General features: G+C 49.8%; 1 protein-coding gene across 1 annotated transcript in view; it reads left to right on the top strand.

The window, feature by feature from the left end:
• Positions 1–18,832, top strand: part of PSTPIP1 (proline-serine-threonine phosphatase interacting protein 1) — a 102,979-nt gene that overhangs the window by 55,905 nt on the left and 28,242 nt on the right. Inside the window, exon 3 of the mRNA XM_043980696.1 lies at positions 2,195–2,269. Within this exon, the coding sequence (XP_043836631.1) occupies positions 2,195–2,269 (75 nt within the window). The remainder of the gene's footprint in view (positions 1–2,194; positions 2,270–18,832) is intronic.

Below are 18,832 nucleotides of genomic sequence, written 5' to 3'. Positions count from 1 at the left end.
TCTCTGGCTCCCATTCGGGCGGGGCTACTGCTTCCTGCGCCCAGTCCAGGGGCTGTCTCTGTATGGGAGACAAAGGGCCCCTCTCACCCTCACAGACCCACAGTCTCATGCACAGGCTCCTCCTCCCCCCAAATCCTTACCACCCTTTGGCAGCTGATTGCCATTCTCCTTAATGAAGACGATGACTGGGTTTGCTCCTTGACTAAATGAGATGCTCCCCAGCCTGAGACTTTGGGGGATCGGGCTCAGCCTCTGACTCTGGCCCCCGGCTCAGACTGCTGGCCCCAAGCCGCTCCTTTCAGTTCCATAACAGAACCTGGCTTGGGGAAGTGGAGATGGAGCACCTGAGGAAGGAGCCATTGAGGAAGTGAGGGCCTCCTTGCGGGCAGGGACGGTCCTTTGGCTCTTTTTGTATCCTCAGGGCCTAGCCTGGAACCCTGTGGGTACTAATGCTTACAGACCGGCTGGCAGACACGGGGGTCACATACCCGGGAGCCTGGGGCTCGGTGTTGAAGGCGAGAGTTCAGGAGAGGGCAGGACTTACTGAGCCCACCAGTCTTCCAGCTGTCCTGGGGTGAAAAGCACTCTGCATTGGGAGGAAGTGGCCCAGTTTTAGGGCACTCACTTCTCAGAAATTTGGTCCAGATCAGGGCTTGTTAACCTGGGGTCCATGGACCCCAATGGGGTCTGAGAATAGACTTCAGGGGGTCAGTGAACCTGGCTAGGAAAAAAATACATATTCATTTTCATTAACCTTTAACCGGAACTTAGCATTTCCTTCAAGCAGGAATGAAAAAACAAACCCGGATTGTTCTGAGAAGGGATCCGTGGGCTTCACCAGGCCAGCCGAGGGTCTGTGACAGAACTCCTCATCCAAACGATTTTTAAGGTCCCTTCCATCTCCCATCTTCTTGGGCTCTAAGATGAGAATGAGTGCTTTGCAAAGGAGACCTCGTTGTTCAGTCTGATTTCACAGTCATCCAATTCTGGTGTTGGAAGGAATTGTAAAGACCATGTAAAAAATCTAAACTGCCCATAGGGAAGTGACTCGGCCAAGGTCACACAGCCGGTTAGTGGCAGAAATAGGACATAGGTCTCCTGATTTGGGAGTGAATTCAGACTCCAGAGAGGATAACCCAAAAAACTGTGAAGCCTGGCATGTTCTGCCTCAAATGAGTTAACCTGTGCAAAGAGCTTTGCAAATCTTTTCTTTTTTCTTTTTTTCTTTCAGGGCAATGGGGGCTAAGTGACTTGCCCAGGGTCACACAGCTAGTAATTGTCAAGTGTCTGAGGCTGGATTTGAACTCAGGACCTCCTGAATCCAGGGCCAGTACTTTATCCACTGCCCCACCTAGCTGCCCTGAGCTTTGCCAATCTTAAAGCACTATATAAATACAAGCCATTATTATCATTGCTGTAACAATTATTATTGTTGTCCTATTCTCAGGACCTTTTCCATAGCCTAGAAAGCTCTCCCTGCTCACCCTTATCTCCTGTCATCACTGGCCTCATTCAAGACTCAGCTTGACCCCACCTTCTGCCTTTTCTTGTCCCCCCCACCCCCACTATTGCCTTCCCTCTGAAATTACCTCCCACTCAAATTTTTATATACATTGTTTTTGCACATAGTTTTTATGTACCTCCCATAGATTTTTTTTTACAATTTTTTTTTTTTGCATGGGCCTTGCTTAAAGGCAGTGGCTCTGTTTCTGATTTTCTTTGTCTTCCAGTGCTTAGTATAGAACCTGCCTGGCCCATAGTAAGCATTAATTAAACATCTGTTGACTGACTGACTGGTTCTTCCTCATCTTTATAATAGCCTGCATAGCAAATGACTTCTTTCATTCTGAGGTCCCAGGCTTACTATGATGCGCCCCCCCAACCCCGCCCTCTCAGGGATCCCCTTAGGAGGTGATTCTTCCATCCCCAAGATGCCAAAGTGCTGCTGCTAGTGGAACTTTAGACGTCAAATTAGGGAGAAGGCCTTCTCAGGACCCACCTGTAGACACTCCCGTGGGGGAGGCTAGCCCTAAAGCCAGACCCTGGAAGAAAGATGGGGAAGAGGAATTCTCTGGGTCTTCATTCTGGCCTCTTCACATGCCCTGGAGGCTCCGGCTCTCAAGAGGAGTCGGGGAGGGGCCTGGCTGTTAAGTTTATGGAGGCCCACTCAGGGAACTGTTTGTCTTGTTCCCAGGGCCCAAGCAGAAGAAAGATACGGGAAAGAGCTGGTCCAGATTGCCCGGAAGGCAGGGGGACAAACGGAGATCAAGTAAGATGTGTCCTTCCTATTTCTGGGGCAAGGGGGGGGGGTGGTCTGTGTGTCTGAGTGCATGCGTGCACCCATGTTTGATGTTGTGGCTTTAAAATATTCTTCTTCTTTTTTTTGGTGGGGCAATGAGGGTTAAGTGACTTGCCTAAGGTCACACAGCTAGTAAGTATCAAATGTCTGAGGTTGAATTTGAACTTGGTTCCTCCTGAATCCAGGGCTGGTGCTTTATCCACTGCGACACCTAGCTGCCCCCTAAAATATGCTTTTAACAAAAGCTTCTTGTTGAAATGAGTTCAATGAAGTGGAAAGATTATGAGACATGGAGTCACAAGACAGGGGTTTGGGGTCTGCTAGGTGGCACAGTGGATAGAGCACCGGCCCTGGAGTCAGGAGGACCTGAGTTCAAATCCAGCCTCAGACACTTAACACTTACTAGCTGTGTGAGCCTGGGCAAGTCACTTAACCCCAATTGCCTCACCAAAACAAAACAAAACAACACAAAACAAGACTGGGGTTTGAGCCTGGCTCTGCTAGTTACTAGAAGTGCAACCTTGGACAAGTCAATTCACTACTGCAAGCCTCAGTTTTCTCTTCTGTAAAATGGGAATAATAATTCTGGAACTTCTTAATTCTTGGTGACCCCATCAGTTGCTACCAAAGGGGGAGGGATGACCGTTGGGTTATTGAAGGCGAGGAGGTGAAGCTTCTTCCATAACTGAATATTGGGTGGGGTGGGAGGCAGGCGGGGAGTGAGACACTGGCCAGGCTGAGGACATGGGAAAGTCTGGAGTCCTTGGCGATGATGGAGACCTGCTTTGTTCTGGTCACAAGGCTTTACAGACAGAGCTAAAGAGAGGGACAGTCAGAGAGGAAGAATGACTTTGCTAGAACTAATCCTGGGGCTCTTAGACCTTGAAGTTCCTACCCCCTGACCTAACCATACTTAGGACCTTGAGGAAGGTGGGAAAAGAATATTTGGTTACAAGCACAGTGAAGTTGCTGGGTAGCCCAAAGGTCACAGCCCTGAGCCAGTAAGGAGGAGGTGTTCGAGGGGCTCTGGGGAGGAGATGCATGGGACCCATCCCCTGTCTCACCAGGACCCTTTTGAGGCCAAGGACAATCATGCCAGAGAAAGCCTCCTGGGTCACTCTCTTAGGGAAAAGAGGCAGGATTTTTTGCCCCGCCTAAAACAAACAAACAAACAAAAAGACTTCTATAAAAAGAAAAGAGGCAGGATTTGAACCCTACATCTTGGCTTCTGCCCCTGCTGCCTGCAGTCAAGGGATCTCCCAAACAAGATGATAAATGAACTGCCAAAGGATTGTGTGGTTTCATCATGTGCAGTTCAGGGCCTGTAGAAGAAATACAATTTGTACTTGACTTCTGTTTGGACTAGATGAAATCTAAAGGCCTTCCCAGCTCTGACATGTATTTAGTGCTTTAAAGTGTTCAAAGAGCTTTACAAATATCTCATTTGATTCTCCCAACAACCCTGCGAGGTGGGTGCTATGATTATCCTCATTTTACAGATGGGGAAACTGAGGCAAACAGAAGTTAAGTGACTTTCTCAGGGTCGCACAGCTAGTCAATGTCCGAGGCTGGATTTGAATTCAAGTCTTTCTGACCTGAATCCCCTCACTGCCTCTATAATGGGCGAAATTCTGGATTTGGAGCCAAAAGACCCAGGTTCAAATTCTAACTTTACCTTTTACTTTCTGTGTGACCTTAGGCAAGTCACTTAACTTGGCTCCAGTTTCCTCATCTATAAAATAAGGTGGGGAGGGGACAGAACCAGCTGCTCTCTGAAGGCCTCCCTTCAGTTCAATATCCTTTCGGGCTCTGGACGGACCCCACACCATAAAGGCATCAGCAAGTGTTTCCCTGTGCACCCCCCAAGTTATTTACTAAGTGACAAGGAGCTTGGCTCAGCTCCTTTTCCTGCTAAGGAGGAGCTGCGTTAGGAGGAGAGGTGGGTGAGGGTTGGCCATAATCTTCCTTCCATAAGCAATGGGGCCAAATTGCTGCCACCCTTGACAGGGCCGTGATGAGCCATCCTGCCCGCCCAGGCCTGAGTAATCAGAAATTGCACTGGAGTGATGAGGGGGGACAGGAGGGAAGTCCCAGCCCACTGAAGCCCCAGCCCCAGCCACAACAAAATATCCCGAAGACCCCCAAGGGTCTTCCCCAAGGGTCATCCACCCTCCCTTCCTCTTCTGCCGACTCCTTAATTGCATCCTGCTGCCTCGGCCGATTTATCACTCCCTTGCTCGGATTTTTGGTTGGTTTTTTAATAGAGAGCCTGACCTCCCTCGTGGACGATTTCCCGGGCACTCGTGCGCTAGCGAGGGCCCATAAATCTGCTGGGCGCCGGGCCCCCTCCCCCAGTGACACGTCCCAGATTAAAGGGCCTTTAGAAAACCCATGAATTTGCTGGAAGTTGGACATTAATAGCCTTCTTCGGGAAGGGTTACTGAGGGCAAAGGGGGATGGGGAGAAGCTCAGAATCAGCTGGAGGAGGAATTGTGGTGTCTGCAAGCTTGGATGGCATCTTAACCTTAGGTGCTGTGTGCCCTTTAATGTTCTTTGGCCTTTTCCATTAAATCCCATCACCCTTCACCACCACCTGGGTAGGGCACTGGGTTTGAATTCTGCCTCCAAAACTTAGTAGCTGCCTGACCATGGGCAATCACCTGACTTCTGGGTGCCGCAGTTTCTCCATCTATAGAATGAAGGGATGGAAGCCAATAGCCTCTAAGTCCCAGCCACTGTTGGAATGAGCATCCACTCCCCTATTCTGCAGCTTGGTCTCTTCTTTCCCCGCCTCCATTGGGGAGGGTTATCAGACCTGGGTCTCAGCCTTGGCTTTGCGGCTAACTCCCTCTAAGATTTTATTTAAGATTCTCCAGGTCCCAGTTTCTTCTTCTGTCACTCACTATCTTCTGAGACTGTCTCAAAAGGCTACAGGGACTCTGCAATGATGCACGTCAAAGGACTATGCAAACTAATAGTCTGATATGCCAATGAATCTGTGAGCTCTTCCGTGGGAAAGTTCTCTCCAGTAATGCAGATCACGACCCCTCCATGCCTGCCCATGCTGGGTGACTCTCCTCTGTGTCCTTTGTTAAGCTGGATCTCCTTGATTTCTCAATACGACAAACTGATAGAGAGAACCCGGCCCTGAACAATGGGGACCCGACCAGCAAGGGGCTCTAAGACAGATGGGAGAGCCTCCCAGAGCTGGCCGTCATTGTGGCATAGGGATTAGGCTGCTCGACCACCAAGGACAGCAGCAGCAGCATTGGGGATGAGCAGGGTCAGGGGGGTCCGCAGAGAGACAGTGATGGCAGTCTGATAACTTTCACCTGTTACAGAGAGGCCTCCCTCCTTCAGTGGAGTCCCCTATCACAGGGGCTGTTCGGGTGGAAGCCGATAACCCGTTGTTTCTAATGGCCGAGAGGAGAGCCTTTCTAAGGCTGGACGGATCAGTGTTGTCAGACTCAACATCTTCATTTGGTTCTGGCCACAACTGGAGGGGCACGTTTGATACCTCTGCATTCCTGACCTAAATAATAGAGGGTGCTTTAAGATTCGCAAAGCTTCTTGCTTAGGGATTTAAAAGCAGAGGAGCTAGATTCAAATCTTCCCTTTGACACCATCTGTATGACCTTAGGCAAGTCTCTTAATCACTCTGGGTCACAGTTTCTTCATCGGTAAAATGAGTTAAACTAGGTCACCTGTAAAGTCCTGTCTGGCTCTAAATACCCCCTCCTGTGACCATTTTGTCTTCACAACCTCACTGTAAACCAGGTATTATTATCTCCTGAGGTGATGGAAACTCAAAGGTTATGTGACTTGGCCAGGGTCACACAGCTAGTGAGTCAGAAGTCTCTGGATTCTCTTCCCATCCTGACACACTGAGATTGTGTCTCTCTGACTTTGGGCTTAAGGACTGTTGTGGAACTGGATTCCTGAAGTCTTGGCTTACCTAGGGCCAATCACTGTGGAATGTGGGAGCTGGACTAGACCTTTGAGGCCCCTGCCAGGTCCAGCATTCTGTGGTTCTGTGAAGAATGGCAAGTATTCGGAGAGGAAGACAGAGGCAGCTGGGAGGCTCAGGGAGGCTGGGGACCTTGTCCAGATGAAGCTCAGTGCAGGGTCAGATATACAGGACACACCCAGTGATTATTTAATGCTAATGGCAATTAATAAAAATAATGATAATGGCAATAACTATCATTTACAAAGTAAGCCTTGGGCAAAGCTATGTGCAAGGCATTTTTAGAAATATGATTTCTTTTTTAATCTTCACAAGAACTCTAGGATGTAAAATTGGGGTAACAACCCCATTTTATGGATGAGGAAACTGAGGAAGATAGAGGTTGAGTGACAAAGAAAGACGGGAGGGAGGGATGGATGGATAGAGAGAGGGAGAGAGGAAGAAAAGGAGAGAGAAAGAGAAAGGAAAAGTAGGAGGGAGGGAGGGAAGAAATGGAGAAAGGGAAGGGGGAAGGAAGGGAGGGACAGAGAAAGGACAGGAGAGAAGGAGGCAGGAAGAGAAGGAGGGAAAGAGAAAAGAGGGAGGGAAAGGAAAAGAAAGGCCGGAGGGAGAAAGGAAGAGAGAGAAGGAATAGAGGAAGGAAGGAAGGAAGGATGGAAGGGAGGGAGGGAGGGACAGAGAAAGGAAAGGAGGGAAGGAGGCAGGAAGAGGAGTGAAAGAGAAAGGAGCTGGATTCAGGAGGACCTGAGTTCAAGCCCTGCCTCAGACACTTGACACTTACTAGCTGTGTGACCCTGGGCAAGTCACTTAACCCCAATTGCCTCACAAAAAAAAAAAAAAAGAAAAGAAAAGAAAGAGAAAGGAGGGAGGGAGGAATAAAGGAAGGAGAGAGAAACGGAAGGAGGGAGAGAGGGAGGAAGGAAGGAACTCCTAGCGTCTGGGAGCAGAACGAGCCATTGGCAATGACTAAATAACCAGGACCCTTGGGGACTTTCCCCTGTGACTGGGCACAGTGGTGTCTAAGGAGGACCACCCCACTCCAAGGTGCAGCACTGAGCAATCTCTTTGAAGCCTCATCTTGTCCAAAGCAGGCACGGCTGTGACTTCCCGATGCCGCCCCTCCCCCAGCAGTGCCCCCTTTTCTGTCCCCTAAGCTCTCTGAGCCTGTTTCCTCATTGGTAACATGAAGACAATCCCACCGGCAGCTCCTTCCTCTCAAGCACTTTGCCCACTTGTAGAGAAGGGGTCGGGGGCAGGGGCAGTGCAGCTTGAGGCTCTGCAGACAGGTGGGCTTCCACTGTGAGTGGGGGTGGTCTTTGCTGCTACTGGGGGCCGGGAGTAGCCCATGACTGAGGAGGGAACAGAGAAGGCCTGGAAGGTGAACCGGCCCTGGCTCACCTTCTGGGACACCAGGCCCAACTGCCTTAAGTTCAGCCAGACAACAAGACTTCTGGGATTGGGAGAAAAGCAAGGGGGGAAGACTGGCCTTTCTGGAAGCTAGAGTGAGCCTCCTGTGGCTGAAGGATGGGAAGGGTCCTAGAGGTGGCCACCAGGCAGGGAATCTGCGGTGGGGCCAGGGTCCGTGCCTCGTGTGGAAAGAACTGAGGCCCTAGGGGCAGCTAGATGGCACAGTGGATAGAGCACCGGCCCTGGAGTCAGGAGTACCTGAGTTCAAATCCAGCCTCAGACACTTAACACTTACTAGCTGTGTGACCCTAGGCAAGTCACTTAACCCCAATTGCCTCACTAAAAAAACAAAAAACAAAACAAAACAAGAACTGAGGCCCTGGAGCCAGGACATCCCATGGAGTCTCAGAGATGGGCTAGACCCAGGGGCAAAGGTCTTGAGTTTGAATCCAGCTCAGCCACTTAAAACTGGTATGACCTTCTCTCTGTGGGTCTCAGTTGTATCATCTATAAAATGGGAGGAGAGGACTAGATGAGCTTCATTTACAGCCAACGAACCTGGGTCTCGCTCCTCATTCTGCCTCCGTTCTTGGGGAGTCACCTCTCCATGCCTCGGTCTCTTTATGGAAGACAAGGACGCTTGTCCTACTTACCTAGATAGACTCCCCTTGGCGGTTTGGCCTCAAGGTGCTCCCTCCACTTTGCTGCCTCGGTTCCCCTCTTTTAGAAAAGGGGAATATAGATGAAGACAGCCCAAAGACCCGAAGGAAGAAATGGCCTAGCCGCTCTTTGGAAAGAAGAGCCCTGGCTTGTGCAAATGCTCACGCTTGTTCTCATTCTTCACTCATTCATAGCTAGAGTTCAATTAAACCAGGCACTGTGCTAGGTGCGAGAGATACTGAAGAGACAGTCTTGGCCCTTGGAGAGTTCACCCTCTCCCAGAGGCAGGGGCTGGAATCCAGGGGAACGCAAAGGAGGAAGCAGTGGGGGCCAAGAGAAATCTTGACCAAGGAAAATGTGAGGAGGCAGAGAGCTTGAACAACTGGGCAAATCGGGGAAGGTTTCCCGGGGGAGGCCGAGTTAGAGCGCAGGAGGAAGGCAAAGGTTCAGAGAGGAGAAGGAAGCAAGTAGGAAAAAGAAGTAGACCAAGTGGGTGAGGACTGGTTAAAAAGACGCATGAATGAATGAGTGTGTGTGTGTGTGTGTGTGTGTGTGTGTGTGTGTGTGTGTGTGTGTGTGTGTGGCCGAGCAGCTGGAGGAGATATCGTGGCCCCTCCCAGCCCCATCTGCCTGGCTGGGACTGAGCACATTTGAGGTTGGGGGCTACCCTTTTTTCTGAAAAGGGGAACCCTCCACTTGGCTGAGGAGTACGTGGGGGACACACCCACTACATTTTTCCTGTGTTAGGCTGAGGACAGAATGGTGAGGCCCATTTTAGTGAATGGAAAAAACAGAATAACCAAGAGAAATGGAGTGTGGCTTGTCAGATTTTACTCCGTTCAAAAGTGCCTACTGTGTGCCAGGCATCACGTGGGTGTTGAGGAGGCAGATACAAAAATGAGGTGGCATCTACCTGAAGAAGCTGACATCTTACCAGAAAGAGTCAGGGGCTTTTCCTTGCTCATGAAATCTTAGGAAAGTCATAGGGCAGCTAGGTGGTACAGTGGATAGAGCACCGGCCCTGGATTCAGGAGGACCTGAGTTTAAATTCAGCCTCAGACACTTGACACTTACTAGCTGTGTGACCCTGGGCAAGTCACTTAACCCCAATTGCCTCACCAAAAAAAAGAAAGAAAGAAAGAAAGAAAGAAAGAAAGAAAGGAAGGAAGGAAGGAAGGAAGGAAGGAAGGAAGGAAGGAAGGAAGAAAGAAAGAAATCTTAGGAAAGTCACCCAATGACTTTCCTCACCTGTAAAATGGGAGAAAACATGGTTCAGTCAAGTAACAGCCATTCAACCCTAGCCTAATTTATAGTTATCTGTGCCGGCGGCTCATCCTGCCCCTTCCCCAAGCTTGAGGGCAGGACCAGTCTGCATGGAGCCTGGCGTGCAGTAGACATTCCATTCATGCTTGATGAATAGAATTCAATTTAATTGAATTCCCCATACTGATGAAAGGTCCAGACCCGGAGAAAAATCGCCCATCCCCCAAATCCCTAGGGTCTCCCCTAGCACTGCCCTGTCCCTGAATGTGCTTGTTGAATGGGATTGGGAAAGGTGGTTTTCCAAGAATCGTAGATCCTCAGCTTCAGGGCCCCTTAGCACTCATGTGGTCCGACCCCTTACAGAAGTGGGGGTGGGGAAGTGAGATCCCTCAGGACCTCTGCTTCCCCATCCCTTACCCCAAGCCATCTTCAAGGTGTCTGAAGGAGGCCCTCCCCTTTGTCTATGTTCGAGGCCACCCAAGGTCTATGGGATCGATGAGGATCCCTCCGGCAGAGGCTGCCGATCTCTGTCCAGGCCCTCCAGTGGCCCCTCAGCACCTGCCTTATCACATCCTTTGGGGACCCTGCTTCCTGTGGGGGAGCTGAGGCTGTTGCCAACCAGAAAGAGAAACAAACAGTCAGAGACCTGAGTTTTTGTTTTCCCCCCCTGAGTCACCCTTACACAGCTGAAGGAAAGAAGTTAGTGGTTTTCCGGTCAGAGGATATATATATATATTTTTTTTTCTTCTGTCTTCTCTCCTCCAAGGATCCTCTGAGCAAGGAAGTAATGACAATTCTGTCTCTGAGGCAGTAATAATAATATCAACTAGCATTGACATAACACCTACTGTGTGCCAAAGATCATGCTAAGCATTTAAATATCTCGTTTGATCCTCACAACAACCCTTGAGGGAGGTGCTATTCTTGTTCTCATTTTATACATGAGGAAGCTGAGGCAAGCAGGATAAGTGACATGTCCAGGGTCACCTAGCTAGTAAACGTTGGAGGCTAGATTTGAACTCAGGCCTTGCTGATTCCAGGTCCGTCGCTGCCAAAGTGATGGGAAAAGGGCCTTCCTAGCCTGGGCCTAAGCCTCTGAACTAGGAGCAGACAGGGAGGGGAGATGCTCAGGAGAAGATGATTCTTTTCTGAGCTTTAACAAATTCTTGTCGTTGTTGTTTGTCCTTCATTCTCGAAGAGGACCATGACCTCGGGATGATGTCATGACTTGCACTGAATTGGATTTAAGTGAGGGAGGGCTGTGCAAGGTCACCAGCCTCTCTCTCTCTCTCTCTCTCTCCTCCAGAAACATCTGGGTCCAGTGGCAAGATATACATCAGGACAATTGGACATTGCCCTAGATATTTGAGGCAATGGGGGTTAAGTGACTTGCCCAGGGTCACACAGCTACTAAGTGTCAAGTGTCTGAGACTGGATTCTAATTCCTACTGGAAGGCCGATTGAAATTCCAAAGAGCCTCAGGACATATTTCATGGGATAGAATCATAAATCTGGAGTTGGAAGAGACCTTTGACATGATCCTGCCCCAACCTCTCATTTTACACCTGAGGAAACTGAGGCATGGAGAGACTATCTTGCTTAGGGTCACATAGTAAGAATCTGGGGTAGGATCTGAACCCAGATCACCCTGAACCCAAGTCTGCTCCCTTAGTTAGGAGACCTGGATTTGAATTCTAGGTTTGATGCTTGCCAACTACAATCTTTTAAAATTTTGTTTTCTTTTTAATTTATGGAATAAAACAAGTATTTCCATAACATAGTATAGTAACGCCTGCAATCTTAAGAAAACAAGAGCAGCAGAATGAGTCCTGGGCTGGGGGCGGGGAGAAGCCCCCTGGAATAGGAGCAGGGCCTCAGAGCCAGGTCCCAGGAGGATGGATGGAAACAATGGTGGAGGGTTAGCTTGGAGAAGAGGCCTCGGTGGGGTCGGGTGGGACTCCACCTGCTCCAAGGCTGGGATGCTCCTGTACCTTCATGAAGAAGAAGGCTTCAGCCCCTTCTGCTGGGCCCCGAAGGGCAGAAGCAGAATAATGGGTGAAAGGTACAGGGGAGGCCGTTCAGGCTGGATCTCAGGGAGTAACAGGAGATTGCCCATGGTGGAACCGGCCGCCCTGAGGAGTGGGGGCAGGAGGCTCCCCTTGAAGGGGCTGCCTGCTCCTGTGGGATTGGGCTGGATGACTCCGGGCATCCGTGAGCCAGCCTGGCTGCTTCTAAGCCCAGTCCTGCCAGTCCCCTCAGTGAAGTGGAGCTAGCCACTTTCTCTCCCTGGGCCAAATGAGGGTAAACCTATGGGTACAACCTCTCTCCCAGGCTTATTTAGAGGAAAAGGTTCTGTAAACGTGGGAGTGTAAACGTGGGCTTCTAAACTATGGGAATGGAAGCTGATAAAGGTGATAAGGAGGGCGAGGAAGGAGAAGTCTTTGAAGGGAAAGCAGACACAGATCCAGGAGTCTCAGATGGGCTTGTGAAGGCCAAAGGGAAAGAAGATTTGATTGGCCCTTAACTTCCCGTGAGCAATGTACACAGTGGGCTGCACTGATGGGGCTTGGGAGGGAGAGAATGAGAGAGAGATATAGACAGAAGAAGAAACAGAGGCAGAGACAGACAGAGAGACAGACAAAGAGAGATAAAGACAGAGGCAGAAACAGAGGCAGAGAGGCAGTCAGAGACAGACAGGCAGAGAGACAGATAGAAAAACACGGACAGAGACAGAGAGAGAGATAAAGACAGAGGTAGAAACAGAGGCAGGGAGAAGGAGACAGAGAAAACAGAGAGACAGAGATAGAGAGACAGAGATAAAGACAAAGGTAGAAACAGAGGCAGAGAGGAAGACAGAGACAGAGAGTGAGACAGAGGGAGAGGGAGAAAAAGAGAGAGAGAGATAAAGACAGAGGCAGAAACAGGAAGAGAGGGAGACAGAGACAGACAGAAAAAAGAGAAATAGACACAGAGGGAGAAAGAGAGAGACAGACAGAGATAAAGACAGAGGTAGAAACAAAGACAGACAGAGAGACACAGAAAAACACAGAGAGAGAGATAAAGACAGAGGTAGAAACAGGCAGAGAGGGAGACAGAGAAAACAGGAAGACAAAGAGAGAAAACAGAGAGAGACAGACAGAGAGATAAAGTCAGAGGTAGAAACAGAGGCAGAGAGGGAAACAGAGACAGACAGAAAAACAGAGACAGAAAAAGAGAGAGATAAAGTCAGAGGTAGAAACAGAGGCAGAGACAGAGAGACAGAGACAAAGGGAGAGGGAGACAGAGACAGACAGAAAAACAGAGACAGAGAAAGAGAGAGACAGAGAGATGGAGACAGACAGACAGAGAAGTTCACTAGATTCTGTTCAGTCTCACCATTGTTTACTGAAGGTTTTCTGTGGCCGCCCTTGCTGGGCGCTGGTAGAAGGCAGGAGAGGCAGACAAGGTCTGTGTCCTGAGGGAGCTCAGAATCTCTTCCAGGAAATAAAACCAGCCTGTGGAAAACATTTAGAAAAGAGTTTAGGACAGTGTGGAGTTACTCGGGTGGGGGGAGGCGGGGATGGGAGCAAGGAGGCTTGGGTTTGAGGGCCAGCTCTGACATTCGCTTATTTCCTGACTCTGGATGAGTCCATTTTTCCCTCTGCAGGCCCCAATTTTCCCATCTGTGAAATGAGGAAGATGGGCGCGATGATGTCTCAGGTCTCTTTTAGTCCTGATATTTTGTGTCTGAAGCTTCCTTCCAGCTCTGACATTCTGTGTTCTATCTTCTAGGATCTTTTCCATCCCTGACATTCTATAGGCTGCTTTCTAAGGCCCCTCCCCACTCGGAAGGTCTATGATCTAGCTGGAAAGGCCCCAAATATGGCCTCAGTGACAGGCTGCGTCCAAGGGATGGCAGAGGAAGTGCAGAGGGTCTCATCAACAGAGGGCTGGGTCTGAGGGCAGCTTGGGGTGAAAGAGCAAGCGTCGGTCTGATAGTCAAAGGACCGGAGGACTAACGTTGGCTTTGTTACTACTGTGTGACTTTGGGCAAGTCACTTAAACTCTCTAGGCCTCAGTTTCTAGATCTGTCAATGAATAGGGTTGGGTTAGATGGTGTCTGAGGTGCCTTCTTGCCCTTGCGTTGAATTTGAGTCTATGAAAAATGTTTCAGCCACAGCAACTCAAGAAGAGCCACTTAGATCAATGAGACGATCCATTGAGGTTGACAATAACCAAGCAGATGAAGCAAGCCTCCATGCTAAACAAGACCTCACAGGCCAGCTGGTCCACCCTCCTCATTTTACATTTGAGGAAACTGAGGCCCAGAGAAGGGACGATTTGTCCAGGGTCACACAACAAGTGAGTGCCAAATCCAGCACTAGGACCCAGGCCAGAGCTCTGTCCACTGCAACCAGGTTGAATAAGCTTGAGAAAACGAAATCCAAAAAAGAACCGTAGAGTCACCTAGTCTAACCTCTTTATTTCAGAGAGGAAACCTTAGTTACCCCCTCACCCCCACCCCACTCCAGTGTTTCGAAAAAGAATAAATAGTAGGTAGGAAGGTGCTTTAGAGATGGAATGATCAGATTTTAGGGAGGTGTAGCCCCTCGGACCCCCTGTCTTGTGTCTAAGGATAAAGGAATCCACACTTCTTCCTCCATCCTCCCACCTTCACCCCCACCCCCATCCCCACTCCCATATACACACCTTCCTCAGTCACCTGGGAAGTTCCAGCCCCTGAGAATGATCAGGGAATGGGACCATTCAGCACACTGACCACTAGAGGGCAGGATGCCCCTTTGATATTACTGAGGGGTTACCCATTTGGCAGATCTGTCCAGGGCTCTTAATCTTAACAGTGAAAAGGGGGTGGCCTCATCGCCCCGGGCCCATCCACATTTCCTGGGGAGGGAGGACAAATCCCTGTGAATGAGAGAACAAGGCCTTTTCTAAGCTGATCGCCAGCTGAGAACAGGTTGGGAAACAGGGGATGCTGACTCATGAAGACACTTGAGAAGGCTTGTATGAATTCTGGTCACGGACCCCAGGGCCAACGCACTTCCCATTGTACCACAATGCCCCCAGAAGGAGAGGAATGAGACATTTGGTGCGTGGAAGGAGATGAGGAACGCAGCCTGCTTTTTGAAACTGAAGGGCCCTAGGAGCAGCGAGGATGCTGTTAACCCCTCCCCTTGGCCACCGAATCTCAGGAGAACATTTTCTACTTTCAGCTGGGCTGACATGACCCCATCCCCTCACTGGACCCAGACTGGAAAGCCTGACTCATTAGGAAGCTGACACCACATGCTCCCCTCCCCCAGGAATCCGGGGTCAAATTAGGGACTGATTGATCCCTGAGCCCTTGAACCTAGAAGGCAGGACAAGAGTGATGGGTGGGGATCACAGAGGGGCTGATCTGGGCTCTGAAGCTGTCCAAAAGGCAATGGACTGACATCTAACTAGCTCCTGGAGGGAGATTGGCAAAGGGCTTTAATAACATGATGACAGAACTCAGTCTCAGAGGGTGAATGACTTGTCCAGGGTCACATAGCTAATATGCATCTGAGGTAGATAACTGCCCGTTACAGCAAGTTCCCTCTCACCAGGGGTCTTCAGGCAAAGGTAGCATGACCCTTTGTCAAGGACGGTGACATTTTTATTCCAGATGGGTTGGATTTAATGGCTGCTGGTGCTCAAGGGCCCCTAGCTGCAGCCCTGAGTTTAACTGAATTCCCAGAATTCCCTCTTGGCTCATGCTGCCCTCATGCCCTGCATTAGTTGGTCCTCTCTCTCTCCAGCTTATCCCAACCACTAGGCTTGGGGCATGTCTGTGGCTCTGTGACTGGATGGGTCTCTCTGAGTGTGAATGTGTGTATGTGGTGTTGGGGATGAGGGGAGATAACAGCCGGAGATGCTGAAGGCGTTTTTGTTTTCAATTTTGGTTTTGTTTTTTTTTTGGTGAGGCAAAATTGGGGTTAAGTGACTTGCCCAGGGTCACACAGCTAGTAAGTGTTAAGTGTCTGAGGCCGGATTTAAACTCAGGTACTCCTGACTCCAGGGCCGGTGCTCTATCCACTGTGCCACCTGGCTGCCCCCATTTACTGTTTCAGGACTTCTCTGTCCATGGAGCATTATTTCCTCCACATGGTGCTGGATCTCCCTCTGGGCCCCAGGGGTTGGTTCCCTGGGGTTTTTGGTGACAGGTTGCCCTCCCAGCCTTCCCTGGAGATCCATAGTTACAGAAGAAGAGCTTTGTGTGAGCTGTCTCAGAGGCATCTCTAAGTGGTCTGGGCTTCATTCTGTGATGGGCTGGGAGCAGTGAGTGGGACCCCCCAGGAGGTCACTGGGGATGTTTTCCCTGTGGTCTGAGGCGTGAGCCCAGGTAGGGAAGAGTGAGCAAGAATTCACAGGGAAGGAGAAGCTACCCTTAGAATAAATCAGTGATGTCCCTCCTGGAAACGCTGTGTCCAGAGAGTCGGAAATACCCAGATAGATGACCAGACAAATTAGCACATGTCCCTTTCACATGTCCAAGTACATTTATACATCCAGACACACTAATGTGCACAAACACAAACTTACACATATACACAGGCATGCACCCAGAGAGGGGCACATGTGTGTGTGCATACCATACACACACAGAGGTATAGAGGTTCATGCTTGCCCATGTGTAGTATGCCTGTGCACATACTCCCAAAAGCATATGTATGGGCTATATGTGTACATATATTTGGATAAACTAATAAACATGTGCATACATGTGGGTACATGCTTACAGACGTGCTCCTACATACATGTTCAAAGGTTATGCTGTAGCACATGTGCATGCACTTGGGGACCTACATGCTTGGGCAGACACACTCACCCACCCATGAGCAACACACACAAATACATATTGTTCCTCAGCACCGTTAGGAGAGCCCCCAGGTCCCAGCTCCAGAGGGCAGCTCCTACTGAGGCCTGGGTGCTAGGCAGTGCCCGTGGCCCATGGGGGTCTGCCCTGGGCCGTTTGCTCCTCCCCTCCTCTTCCCCCTCCATTTGCTTCTGTGGTTAATCAGAACAGACTCTTCTCCAAGGGGAGAAGGGAGCCAGAGAGAGCTCCCGAGCTGGTTCCCAGCATAATGAGGTGAGCTCCCAATCACGAGGGAAGAGACCCCGTGGATCCCCCTTCACCTGCTTCCCTTCGGTTCATCTAGAATCCTCAGTGCCTGCTAGGAGCCTCCCCTTGGGTGGGACTCCCTGCGTGGGGCCGGAGGACAGAAGTTCCTGTGATTTTTGGAATCCACTTTAGGATGTTGGTTGTGATGAGACACAGATGGTGGGTTTGCAAAGGTCATCCAAAGTGGGAGGGAGCTGAGGTTAGAGAGAGGTGCCCAGGCTTGGCCTCGATGCCCTTGTCCACAAAAGAATAATGACACCACCTTCCCAGAGCAGTTATGGTGAGTGGTGAACGCTAGAGAAGTGGGAGTTGTTTCTACCTCCACTGTGTGACCTTGGATAAGTCACTAAGCCCTATTCTCTGTGAAGTAGAGATAACCATGCTTGTACTACCCACTCCACAGGGTTCTTAGCATCACAAGAGTTTACAGTCAGAGCTGGAGAGGGTCCTTGAGGAATCATAGAATCACAAATCAGCTTCTCTAAAACCCTCATTTTACAAATAGGGAAACCAAGGCCCAGAGAGCTTAAGTCGGGGGCAGCTAGATGGCGCAGTGGATAGAGCACCAGCCCTGGAGTCAGGAGGACCTGAGTTCAAATCCAGCCTCAGACACTTAACACTTACTGGCTGTGTGACCCTGGGCAAGTCACTTAACCCTAATTGCCTCACCAAAAGAGAGAGAGAGAGAGAGTTAGTTTAAGCCACTTGTCCAAGGCCACACAGTCACAAGCAGCCAAGGATCAGATAAGTGAAAGGTTGTTAAGGTTTTTTGTGAACTACAAAGTGCTGCATCACTCTGGGTCATATCATCGACCCCCTCTCTGGGCTCTGCTTTCCTCATCTATAAAATCAGGGGCTTGGATCTGGGGTGATTTTTCAGCTTTATTCTATGTTCTAAGGCCATACTTAAAAAAAAATTTAAACTAATTAATTAAATTTAACTAATCAAATTCAAACTATCCTTTCCAGTGCCTTGGGGGCTCTCCCTCCCTTGTATCGTATGTAGCTGTGTGCGTGGCACATCCATCTGCTACCCCCGGCCCTTCCAGGAGATGATAAGCTCCTGGAAGGCAGGGGCACTTTTATTTTTGTATCCCTGGTGCCCAGCACAGTAACCTGCACCTGAGGACACTTTTAAGACTTTCTTCTGCATGCTTTCCCATCCCAGTGGGGCCCTCACTCCTGCAGGGCAATCTCTTTGTTCTTTGATTGCTCCTCACGCTTCTCTACAAGGTTCTGGGGACTATCTTGTTCATTTGACCTTTCCCAGCTACGTGTACAAGGCCCCTGTACTCCCACATGCCTCAATGTTCAAGGGGAAGAAAGGCCTTTTGTAAGCCCTGGAGTGCTATGGGAGCGGGAGTGGTTGATAGAATGGAAGAAATCGTCACTGGAAGGGACCAGCTGGTTCATATTAGAGATGAAGAGTCTAAGGCCCGGGGGCAGCTAGATGGTGCAGTGGATAAAGCACCGGCCCTGGATTCAGGAGAACCTGAGTTCAAATCCGGCCTCAGACACTTAACACTTACTAGCTGTGTGACCCTGGGCAAGTCACTTAACCCCCTATTGCCTACAAAAAAAAAAAAAAAGAGTCTAAGGCCAAGGGAGGGGCAAGGACTTATCCAAGGTCACACAGGCAGCAAAGGACAGAGCTGGGTGTCAGACCCATGTTGTCTGATCCTGAATCCTGTGATCTTTCCATTCAGGGCCATAATGTCTAGTGCTGTGAGCCCTGCCCGGGGAGGGGGGGAGCAGAACCAGCTAAGCATGGAAACCACACAGAGATACACGCACACACACATGTACAGTCACACACGTGCACTCGCACATGCACACAAAACAATTAGGGAACATTCATCACAAGAAGGCGCAGCCTGGAAAGGGAGGGACTCAGCCAGACATGAGAGGCTTCCTGAATGAGGCAGCACTTGATCAGGGGTTCTAGGGACCCCTGGGAAGTTGTTACTCCAATAGCTGGATACCTGCACTTCAGTATAACTAGGTTTCTTTAGGAATCCTGGGCAATTTTTATGCATTTAAAAATTATTCTGAGGAAGAGTCCCCAGGCATCACCAGATTGCCAGAGGGGGCC

The sequence above is a fragment of the Dromiciops gliroides genome, chromosome 2, assembly GCF_019393635.1.
Source record: "Dromiciops gliroides isolate mDroGli1 chromosome 2, mDroGli1.pri, whole genome shotgun sequence".
In the NCBI taxonomy this organism is placed as follows: Eukaryota; Metazoa; Chordata; class Mammalia; order Microbiotheria; family Microbiotheriidae; genus Dromiciops; species Dromiciops gliroides.
Note: the sequence above shows the minus strand (reverse complement) of the source record. Positions and strands in the feature narration are given on the sequence as shown.